The 12131-nt window shown below is 31.6% G+C and overlaps 3 protein-coding genes across 3 annotated transcripts in view; all 3 read left to right on the top strand.

Annotated features, from left to right (window-relative positions):
* Window positions 1–81: 81 nt before the first annotated feature.
* LOC106721324 (pyridine nucleotide-disulfide oxidoreductase domain-containing protein 1) lies at window positions 82–1699 on the top strand. The gene has a single exon (XM_014516246.2). It carries the CDS (start codon window positions 211–213, stop codon window positions 1630–1632), a length of 1422 nt encoding a protein of 473 aa, XP_014371732.2. The 5' UTR covers window positions 82–210; the 3' UTR covers window positions 1633–1699.
* Window positions 1700–2258: 559 nt separating this feature from the next.
* LOC106721170 (vesicle-associated membrane protein 7) lies at window positions 2259–8065 on the top strand. The gene is made up of 4 exons (XM_045677959.1): window positions 2259–2765; window positions 2852–3080; window positions 5656–5723; window positions 6819–8065. The coding sequence occupies exons 1-4, from the start codon at window positions 2562–2564 to the stop codon at window positions 6975–6977; spliced, it is 660 nt and encodes a 219-aa protein (XP_045533915.1). The 5' UTR covers window positions 2259–2561; the 3' UTR covers window positions 6978–8065.
* A 1858-nt stretch (window positions 8066–9923) lies between these two features.
* The window catches only part of LOC106721252 (proton channel OtopLc), a 38048-nt gene continuing 35840 nt past the window's right edge, over window positions 9924–12131 (top strand). Inside the window, exon 1 of the mRNA XM_014516161.2 lies at window positions 9924–10244. Within this exon, the coding sequence (XP_014371647.2) occupies window positions 10027–10244 (218 nt within the window). The 5' untranslated portion in view covers window positions 9924–10026. The remainder of the gene's footprint in view (window positions 10245–12131) is intronic.

The raw sequence follows: 12131 nt of genomic DNA, 5'->3' as shown, positions 1-12131 counted from the left end.
GGAAATCCAAGCTAACATTTTATTTACTTCCGATGTAATTTGACGTTGTCATTGTCACTCAATTTGTTAGTGTGAAGTTGTCAAAAACACGACACAACAATAGGTAACTTACTTTGTAAAAGTTGCGACTTGTTTACTAACTAATAACTACACTACATGCTAATGAAATATCCATCTTTCGATCTGTAGGTGTTTCATGTATTCTTGATTATGGCTAAATTAAAAGTTTCGTATTTAGTTGTTGGTGGCGGAATAGCCGGAGTGACATGTGTGGAAACTTTAGCTATCTTGCATCCCGAAGAGAGTCTTGCAATTATTACTGCCTCCTCGTTAGTTAAAAATGTAAGCAATGTTAGTTTCTATGCTAAAACTATTGTAAAGTTTGATGTTTCTGAAACAGAAGCTAGGTCATTACTAAGAATTCATCCCAACCTTAATATTATTTATGACTCACTAAAAACTTTAAACACACAAGATAAATTAGCAACTACAGATAGCGGTATCACCATTGAATACAAAGTAATCTGTATTTGTACTGGAGGTATACCTCGTTTAATATCAGACTCTAATAAATGTGATAGAATCATAGGGATAAGAGACACAGATTCTGTAAATGACTTTAAAGAAAAGCTTAAAAATGGACGAAGAATGGTAATAGTCGGAAATGGAGGCATTGCATCAGAAATAGTTCATGCTACAAAAGGAATACAGAAAGTATGGGTGATTAGAGATGATTATATTTCAAAAACCTTTATTGACCCTGGAGCTGCAGAATTTTTTCAAAACACAATGAAGACTAAATCATCTAAAGTGCCACAGGCACCATCGATACTAAGAAGACACATATTTACAGAGGATGATAAATTGATATCCATTAATAAGAATTTAAAGTCAGCAGCGCTAGGACCTGATTGGTACCGTAAACTTGAAACCCTTACTGGAGATAGTATAGAACAAGAACTGGAAATCATTTACAATGTTGAAGTTGATTCATTTCAGGAAGTAAACAATAAAGAATATCCATTAGAAGTAAAGCTTACTAATGGAAAGCTAATTCAATGTGACTTTGTTATATCTGCAACTGGGGTTGAACCAGCTGTTAATTTTTCTTGGGACCATGAACCAAAAAGAGGACAAGATGGTGGATTAGCAGTAAATGAATATCAGGAGACTTCTATTGCAGATGTGTTTGCTGCTGGTGATGTCGCTACAGCTGCCTGGGAATATGCTCCACATTGGTTTCAGTTAAGGCTTTGGACCCAGGCTAGACAGATGGCTGGAATGGCTGCTAAGGCTATGCATGCCAAGATGACTAATGAAAATGTTCTACAAGATTTTTGCTTTGAACTTTTCACCCATTGCACAACACTTTTTGGGTACAGAGTAATATTGTTAGGAAAATACAATGGTCAAGGCTTGGGAAATGATTATGAAATATTGCTCCGTACAACTCCTGACCTTGAGTATATAAAATTTGTCCTCAAAAATGGGAGGTTACAAGGTGCTATATTAATTGGAGAGACTGATTTAGAAGAAATGGTAGAAAATCTTATATTAGATCAAATAGACTTGACACCATTTGGTGATGATATATTGAATCCTGATATTGACATAGATGACTATTTTGATTAAATAATTTGTTAACAACGTTACTTTCCTCCAACTTGCATTCTGCAAAAAACAAATAATTGTGAAATTGCCAAAGATAATAAATAAACCTTTAGTAAAACATATGTTTTGTTGAAAATTATATTTATATATTAACTTGTTGTAAGTATTTAAAATTAAACTAGTTTGAAACTAATAACTATTAAGGTATTATTTTGAACCTTTCAACTCATTATAAGTATTAAAAATATATGATTTAAAAACTATATATTTATTTGTAATTTTCTTTTCCCCAGGGCTTAAGGTTAGTCTGTGATAAGTGTCAAAACAATCTTAAAGTGTATTCTCTTATATTACATTCTCATGAAATGTGCAGAATTAAGAAAATTGGTCATAATTTTTTTCTATGTCATGTTATAGCAGTGCAAATGCTCGGTGGGCACTGATGGAGGCATATAGATACCTGGGTTATGCATATTTTAATATGCTATATTAAGATTACATAAGTACCATATATACTTCTACGATGGATATTTATGAATTGAAGACAAAAGTTAAAGTGAACCTGGCTACTAAAACTTTGATTTTAATAACTACCAAATTTTTTTAAAGACATCCAACTAGCAACACTCACAAGTGACAAGTGTCCTCTTTTTGCGCTCATGCTCATGTCATATGAAATTATAATTTTGTGCTTCAGCAATCAGCAAGTGTTGAAATAACCAGCTTTTGTGTACATTAATAACGAATTTCAGTTTTACTAATTGTGATCGTGACCGTGACCAGTATAAATATCCTTCATAAATAAATTCTTGTAGTTTTAAAGCAGAATAAATACGCAAAAAGTTAAAATTATTTGTGATAATACATTACATAGTGACTAATAAATTGTTTTGTTTGTCTTTATACTCTCAATACCATAATATCGAAATTATTCGAAGTATATAAACAAAATGCCGATTCTATTTAGCGTTGTTGCCCGGGGCACAGTTGTCTTGGCTAAGTATGCAACTTGCGCTGGAAATTTTACAGAAGTCACTGAACAAATACTAACAAAGATTCCACCCCGCGATGACAAGCTTACCTACTCTCACGGAAATTACCTATTTCACTATATTGCCGAAAACAAACTGGTATACTTCTGCATTACTGACGATGTAAGTATTTTATTAATTGAAATTGAATTGTGCTTTTATTAATTGAAATCACCGAAAATAATTAAATATTGTTGGTAAACTTCTAGAAATTTCAACGTTCGAGAGCATTTCTCTTTCTAAATGAAATCAAGAGAAGATTTACGTCAGCATTTGGGGATACTGCACAGACAGCCATCCCCTATGCTATGAATGGAGAGTTTTCAAGAGTTCTGGCCACTGAGATGACACATTACAGCGAGTCAAAAGACTTGGACACTATATCCCGAGTGCACGGTGAACTTGATGAACTGAAAAACATCATGGTTAAAAATATTGGTAAGATTTTTTATGTAGTACATCCAAATTCATGTACAACTGTAAACATTGTCATTTATACAATGCATGTTACATATTACCATTCCAAAAAAAATCATTTATAAAGTATCATGATTTGGACATAATGGAAAGTTAACTTATTTTTTTTGGGTCAATGTTACCTACCAAAAATTCACTGATGACACTGAAGTTTTGTGTTAAAAAAACATGTAAATAAATGTTTTTTTAATAGCATTAATACACAGTGATATCTTAAGGATTATTTGATAGTGAAGTTAATGTTAACTAAATTTAGCTATTGTGTATACTATCAGTTAGTGACTTATGCTTGCAGATTGTTTTGATATACAGTGGGATCAAAGTTTCTCTGTTATCCAGTTCTTGCTTATTCAGGTTCAATTGTACTTCAATAATCTTGAGGATCAAATTGTCCCATTTCAAATGTTTATTTTGTAGCATAAACTGGCAAGACTAGTTTATGTTTCCTATTAATAATACAAATATTTTCATGATTCACCTTACCTGCTAAAAGCAAAGTTCAAAGAATAATAATTTTATTATATAAAGTTACTTGATAAATTCTCAATAGATTAAATCCAGAGTAGACAAAAGTGCTTTATATTGTATATCAGTGTATGTTTGTATTCATTTGCCTTTGTTCTGTTTGCAATACTTTTATTTGCATGTGTTTGTTATCAAACTCTTATCATTAAATTGTTTGGGTCATGTTGTGAGTAAACACTGCATTTGTATGTCAATAGCCACTATGATTAATGATTCACAGATTATGGTCAGCCTAGTTGTTCTTGTTTCCTTGTTTTTTTTTTGCTGATTTGATATGTAATGAAATCTTATATATAAGGTGTAATTATGATCACTTTGGAGTGGAGTATTTTTCATCAATCATTGTATAATTTATCCATTTATTTGTAACTAGCTTTTACCCGCGACTCCGTCCGCGCGGAATAAAAAAAAGAAAACAGGGTAAAAATTATCCTATGTCCGTTTCCTGGTTCTAAGCTACCTGCCCACCAATTTTCAGTCAAATCGATTCAGCCGTTCTTGAGTTATAAATAGTGTAACTAACACGACTTTCTTTTATATATGTAGATGTGCAAAAAAGATTAAATTTCTACTCTAAATAGTTGAATAGTCTGTAACATATTTTAATGTGCTACTATTATAATGTTTCTATGGAATTTAAGTTACTAAACTTGTTTTTACTTAATGATCTTATATTTATTAGAAGAGTGGCTGATTTGTGATGATATACGAAAAATGCAAATAAATGTTTAAATAATTAAAATTTGCATAAGAAAGATTATACATTTTACATAATAGCCTGCTAAGAGAAACTATGATTATAGTTAAGACCTTGAAGAAACATCCTCTGTTATACCTCATTATGATACATTCTCATGGCCGTTTAATCAATATGTATTATGATAATGTGGTATTAAGTGAAAAAATCGTATCTATAAACTTAATCGGATTAAAAAAAACAAGTTTGTCTTTTTTAAATAATTTTTTTTAATGTGAAAATATACTTATTACATAATATTGTTTCGAAGTAAAAAAATTGTTAATTCAACATAAATTCAATTTAGATTTTATCATTTTTTTTTCTGTTGTTTCATTAATTCTTGATTTTGTAATATTTTATTCATTAATTCTGTTGAATGATAATTACATTAGTATATTATGACTAGCTGTCGCCCGAGACTCCGTCCGCGCGCAGTTAAAAAAAACTTAATAGGGGTATGAAAAATAGATGTTGGGTGTTGGCCTATTCTCAGACCTACCTAATATGCTCACAAAATTTCATGCGAATCGGTCAAGCCTTTTAGGAGGAGTTTAACTACAAACACCGCGACACGAGAATTTTATATTTAAGAATATGGTATATATTTTAAAAATATAACAAACTTTTTTTAGTAACAGGTATTAGTTTTGGACTTGTTAGATTTTTATCAAAACATTATTACAATTTTTGTGACAAAGAATATCCCATACTTTTACCTTTTTTCTGTTGTTTCATATCAGTAGAATTTTTTTGATATATAATTTACACATGATAAGAAATTCAATACTCCTCAGGTTTTTGACTTACAATATTATTTGTTGTGTCTTTTTAAATTTCAATAGGTTGCAATATTCTTGTATGTTTGTTACAATATTTTGTACTAACTTAAATCTAATGAATTTTGGTTGTATATTAAAATTTTGGAAAGTGTAATGAGCGGATACTAGTTTTAATTTTAAAAATTAAAGTTCATATATTAGGTTCATATTTATAAAGACATACATCTGGATATTGTCAATCCTTTGGTATGACTTTAATTTATTTAAATTCAGTTATCTATGATTTTCCATTTTTTTACCGACTATTTTCATAATGTACTTTGTAATAGTCAGAGAATTACTCTCTTAGTACAAAGGTACATCATGAAGTTAATTTTGTTGTGAAATCTACCCATTAATACATTTATTATTTAAACTAAAAATAATTATTAAAAAATAAATTGAAAATTATGTATATGAGTACCTAACAGTATAAATGCCTTCTATGTTACAGACAACATGGCGATGCGTGGCGAAAAACTAGAATTACTGGTTAATAAAGCTGATAATCTGGCGACACATGTAAGTATTAAGCACACAAGTTGATATAATATATTTCTCCAAACGAATTAAATTAAAGAATATACATAAGTTTTTATATGAAACAAAAAAAATGACAAAAAACCTGCGGCACTAGATAGCACATGCCATTTGAAGCTAATAATATTTAATAATGCATATTCAAAGAGAGAATTGTATAAGAAATTATCTTTCGACATATTTACGTTAAGTCAAGGCTGAAGTAGTCGGGCGCCAATTTATTTAGAAGCTGTCACACGCGACTCTGTCCGCGCGGAATTAAAAAAAACTTAATAAGTAGCCTATGTGTTCTTCCAGACTATGTTCTACATCTGTGCCGAATTTCATCAAGACCTGTTGAGCCGTTCCGGAGATACCTTTAAACAAACATCCATCCATCAAAATTTTTGCAATTTATAATATTAGTACGATGGTTAAAGTTACCAGTTAAGTTTAAATTTATGAAAGAAATAGGAAACCGACAGTTTAAATTCTATCTACACCAATAGGTTTTGTGACCTGTTACTAGGAAAAGTATTTCCAGTTATTACATTAATGCAAATGTAACTAATAACATTTAAAAAAAAAAACCGATAATATAATGTTTTTTTCTTTGTGGTCTTCTTGTTTCGTAATGGATTCGTACGGATTTTGTATGACTTCCATGATCTTATTCATACCAATGACATTGAAGAGCATAACTTACCTATCTTAACGTAGAGTAAGGAAGCAAAAATATTATCCCTTTTATGTCACCATTCTTTAGAACAGGGATTTCCAAAGGGGTCGATATTGAACTTAAAGCATTGCTAATTCTCACTCTGTGTTCTTCTATTGACCGAAGTCAGAATGAATAATAATAATAATAACAATAATTGATCTTAAAAGTAGATAATTTGGCCATGGGGGTCTGTGGAAACGGTTCATTTTGGAAAAGGGGGTCACTTGTCCAAAATAGTTTGGGGATCCCTGCTTTATATCGTTATCAATATATCTGAGACTTATTTTTTTAAAACATTTTTACAAATTTTGAACCTTATTAACTCGGATAATATATTTGTTGATATGTTTAAGTAATTCGTAATCTCTACCTTTCAGTCGGTCTCATATCGTGCGTCAGCTAGGACCCTCCAGCGTTCCTTGTTCTGGAAGAATATCAAGATGTACGTGATATTGATTCTCATCGTTGCTTTAGCGATATATCTGATAGGAGCTATGGCTTGTGGTGGACTTGCGTGGAGGTCTTGTGTTGGTTAATTACATTTAATAATCATCATGTTATCATAAACGATAATTGTATAAATTATAGAAAGATGTATACCACGAAATATTGTGTTAGGCATTCAAGAAATATCCTATTGATTCAGGTGTAACAGTCGTACTCAGTTTCTAATTGGTCGTTAAAGAAGTGCTTTAGTTTAGTTTTAGAATGAAATCTACATTAAAGCACTATTTAAGTGACCATTAATAAACTCTGCGTGCGGCTGTTAGTGTATATTATTGAAACCCTTTGAAATGCTTTTTAAAATTTATATTGTATTTTATTCACTATTTGATATTAGCACTATGAGTTGTAGTTTACTCGATGCAATCTAGTTATAGAAAGTTACAAAATATAAAAAAGAATGCGACAAGTTTTTTTTTATTTTTGAAATTTGACGGTTATGAAATATTCCAGTTTACGCAATATATTATTATAACATGCAACAGATTGTGGTTTTAAAAAGTATTAAATGCATAGAAATATTTTTACTGACAATGTATGATTTTTTTTAGATTATATTTGTATGTATTAGTGTGGGCTTTGACTGCAATTACACTTGAAATGACATATATTTTTGTCTCTGTTCTTTAAAAGACAAAGTGAAGGATGACAACATGTGTCATTACAAGGGTTATTTCACGCCTTTACGTCTTTTGTGTGGTCATGGTATTTTACTGGTCGGGTTGGCCCATAGTCTACTACTGTTATTAGGTGTTCCCTATAAAATCGATGGGAAAAAAATCTAATTTTGCCGATTGATTGGATATCCGAAACATACATAATGATTTTCAATATTATTTCACTTGACCATCTTAAAGACGAGGATTTTAGCTTGTGATGAAGCAAATTAACGTGGGTTTTGTACAACTTGTTGTGACCTCTCATTTACACTGAAAAATCTGAGATGTATGATTTGTGTAGAATTTCTCCAGTGAATAATCACCTTTAGAAATTTTAATTGAACTTTGTAAATTCCAATTCTCGCATAACCTACAAAAATTAAGTAGTAAGAAATAAAAACAAAAGACATGAATTCGCGTATTTTAAAACTCTTTGAATGCCAAATATGTATTTGTCAATAATTACACATCTAATTTTTTTTTGTATTGTTGTAGTATTGCCATAATATGTATGTTATTAAAATTTAGGTAAAGCATTTGTTTTTCTTTCATTTTTTTAAATTTGTAATGTTGTCAATAATGTTTATCAAAATGTTTAATTTTTAAATCGTTCTTGAATAATTATATGTCTATAATATTTTATAATAATTATGATGAAGTGAGATTGTTGGCAATAAAATAATTTTTAATACTTTGACCAGAGCACTTTTTTTTTTCACATTTATACATATATCTTTGCTTTATTTTTATCTATATTTTTAAAAATTCAATTATATTAAGACTTTTAAAAGTATTGTGATATCATTATATATTATAAGTATAATAATAGTTTGTTTATTATATGAAAACTATGTTATTATAATGTGTAAGATTACAGATTGTTTTATTTCTTAATCCTTTTGCCTAAAACTCGGGAAAATTTTAGACACTAGAAAGAACAATGAGCGTTAGTAGGAAAAATAAGATGTTACTTGTAAATAATGAAAAGCTATGAAAATAGGTTCGAATTGATAGTTTACTAGCGTAATAAACATATTTAAATTATTCTTTCTACATAATCACTAATTGTATTAAAACTTTCCTAAAAGTATTCGGAAATTACATCAAACAGTATGGATAGCACTATACAAAATTGAACAATCAAAAAACAGCAAAAAACAAGTAAACAGAGACTATTGCTCAAGCTATATGTCGCATTCAACCTTCATATATACGATTGTATAGTGAGGATAGTCAGGACTCTGATTGTAACAAACTCAATGTTACTTTAGAGGTTTAAAAATAAGGATATCATATGGAAGTAAACTGTTATTGCTTCTTTTAAAAAGTCGTAAAGTGAACTAATGTAATGAGAAAGACATTACTAGAACTAGGAAGTGAATTTGTAGAGTAAAACCTTACAATGTCAATGCCACCCTATTCAAATATCGGTGGTCCAATACGGGGTATACGAGTGATTGATCCCGGGCCGGGAGGGTTGTTCCCCTCCCCCCGGTCTCCCGGCCTCCCGGAATACGGAGTGCTGGCACTCGCGCGCCAACCACCGCCGCGAGAGGGCGCCGCGTCGTGCTCGCGTCCCTCCGAACACGTGCTCTACGGTGCATACGTCGTTGTGTGAGTGACTCGCTCGTGTCTATAGTACTACGAAGCGGTACGCGTGTTGCATAGGAATCGCTCCGGATCGCCTAGTGCGTATTATTATGTTTGTTGCGGTACACTGCTGTTGTTCCCTTGGGATCGCCGGCGATTGATATCATGTTTGCGGATGTGGTTTACGCTAATCTAACTGCTAATCCTATTTAAATATACATAATTAAAAAATAGTAGAAAGTAAGCAGGAATTCATATTCAGTCAATACTGATATGTAATTTTTTTTAAAAGCTGATTGTAGTTGTACTTCATATGACACAAATTGTGACTATAGTAAGTCCGACCTCGAAGGACCAAAATAGTTGTCGGACTACTTTGACTATTGTTGCTAAGATAGGTTACGATTAATTCAGGCCTTACAGAGCGGTATTAACTTTGACTTGACCGTAACAGATAGACGAGCATCGTTTAACAAATTGATTCCTTTTATTGTGTATATTTGTCTTTGTATTCGTGAGCTCGATCCGTGGCTTAATGTAACAGGAAACGTTGTTGCTTTAGGAAACGTTACGAATCGTTTTCGGGGGTCATTGTTCTTTTTACATCGTTACGTTTTTAACTTTTTAAGACAAACGATTTCTTTAATTCCTTTAGATCTATGTACATTTTTGTTTTTAGATTGTACCTTCTTTAGTCGTTTTGTAACTTAAAAGGTGCAGTGGCCTCAAAATGGGTTAGCACCAAAAATAATGATGAAATAAACAAGAGAAATATAAAAGTGAGATAATGAAGTAGCATTTTCTTGTGCCGATACGTGTGAGTGCCAGAAAAATGGATGACAGTTCTCCTGACCTGTCGCTAAAGTTGCGACGGGGCTCGAGCGATTCGAGGGAGTCCTTTTACATGGACTTCGCGCAAGGGATCGACTCGGACATTGAAGAGGTGACGACGATCGAGCGGATAATTCCTGAGCACCCTTCCGGGCGGGATGGCGACGCGGATACCCTCGCGACACCTTCCGGACTTGACGACAAAGATCTCGCGCAATAGTAAGTACCTACTGTTTTATCTAATACATAGTACTTATATTAGATCTGCTTGGTACTAGGATTTGATTAGATAAAATCCATGACTTATGTTAATTAGCTATGTATTTTAACGTAGATAATTTACAGATTTCTTTATACTGGATATAAGGTACTATATCTGAGGTATTTTGCTACACATTATAAAATTATGACCGCCTTAAATGTTTCGGCGGAAGAGCACCGCTAGTACAGCAGTAAACATGACCTCACGTTGTTGTGATGTCATTCGAGTTAACCTCAAATAAATTTGTGTACGTTCTTTTTCCCACCAAACAAGGTTGTATAACTAAGACTGCCTAAATGCGTCCAGTGGCACCGGCGCCTGTGTTTACAAATAACAGTAGCAGTGTTGGTGTAGTTTCGTACTACATCAGACTCGGCTTGATCTCTTATAAATTGTTACTGCTACTAAAATTGGTACAAGTCGTTGAATCTCTAATTGTAACCATCAAAATGTTTCCTTTTACAACACCAGATAGTAAAGCAAGTATAATCAACTCTCATGTTTTTTTAAATATTAATTTTCACTTGAAATGGAGATCAGGATAATAGTAATCAGGTTTTAATTATTTATAACATTGTAATGTGTATTTTAAACTAGGGCTAGGTCGATTCATATATCAATATAATATTTCTTGTGGTTGTAACAATACGAATATATTACGATATTTCCGTATAGTCTACATCCATAGTATATGAATTAATTACAGACATTGATTTGATTAATAGGAAAAACTTAATCAACGTAGAGCTTAGATAAGTATACCAGACCATCTTACACGGCTCTATACAGCAATTAAACTATTTTGGTCACAGTTTTTCTGGATACATGTTAACTTCTTATGATTAAAACTTAAAAGATATTATAATATAAAATCACTTGAGTTATTTTTTCACATTTCTATTTAGCATAATATATTTGCGATTGATATTCATCTATCGCCATCAATGCTAATTAAATATTCCTCCCTAATTATTATGTTGGCAACAAAAATCATTTATTGGTCTAAAATTAAACCTCAGCAGCGCGATCGGATGCAGCGGGAAAATAATTGGCGCTCAATTAAATTAAGCAATCACAATCAAAATAACTTTTCAATTATTTCCATAATTTTATTGGATATTTCGAAATTGGCGTTTATTTATATTTATAACGGGAATTTTAACAATTAGTTTTAGTATTGACATATTTTCACGGTATAACTTAAGTACTTCTATCCACTATCCATAAATTAGTTCTATCTACAAACAAAAGAATGTATCTTTGGGTTGGTAGATAGAAGTACTTAAGTTAGTTTAACTGTAGTAGTTCATGTTAAGTGGTTATTGATGCCTAAAGTTTTGACGTTATCTTTTACGTAAAATAAATAAACTAGAATATTTTTGCTGACTCCTTAGGCCATATGGAGATTCATCACCAAGTGCTAATTTACATTCTAATGTGTTAACGTTATTTTATAAAAAAACGGTTGCAGTTTTATACGTTAGTATTTATTTATTTATATAATAAAACATCGTTGAAACGGGTTTATCTGACCGCTTGACATATGGTCTCAGTTATCTGACCCTAGGGTCTGTGGAGAAAGCCATCTAGATCCGATACGACCTGTCTGACGGGTATCAATGGCACACATTCAAGCAGCACTAACGCTGATCTCATTGTGTTCTATGGTTATATCGGGCGAGATAATTGTATCGGATTTGTTAACGTTTAAAGTATGCTAATACAAAATAAAATTGTGTTACTTTTATATACAAAAATATAAGCCGATTTTCAACATTATTTACTCAAGTGTCCTTTGTTATTTTGCGACCGCCAAATACATTTCTAACAGATTTTTTTTATAT

This window comes from Papilio machaon, chromosome 5, assembly GCF_912999745.1.
Source record: "Papilio machaon chromosome 5, ilPapMach1.1, whole genome shotgun sequence".
Classification (NCBI taxonomy): domain Eukaryota; kingdom Metazoa; phylum Arthropoda; class Insecta; order Lepidoptera; family Papilionidae; genus Papilio; species Papilio machaon.
This window is presented reverse-complemented; position numbering and strand designations above follow the sequence as displayed.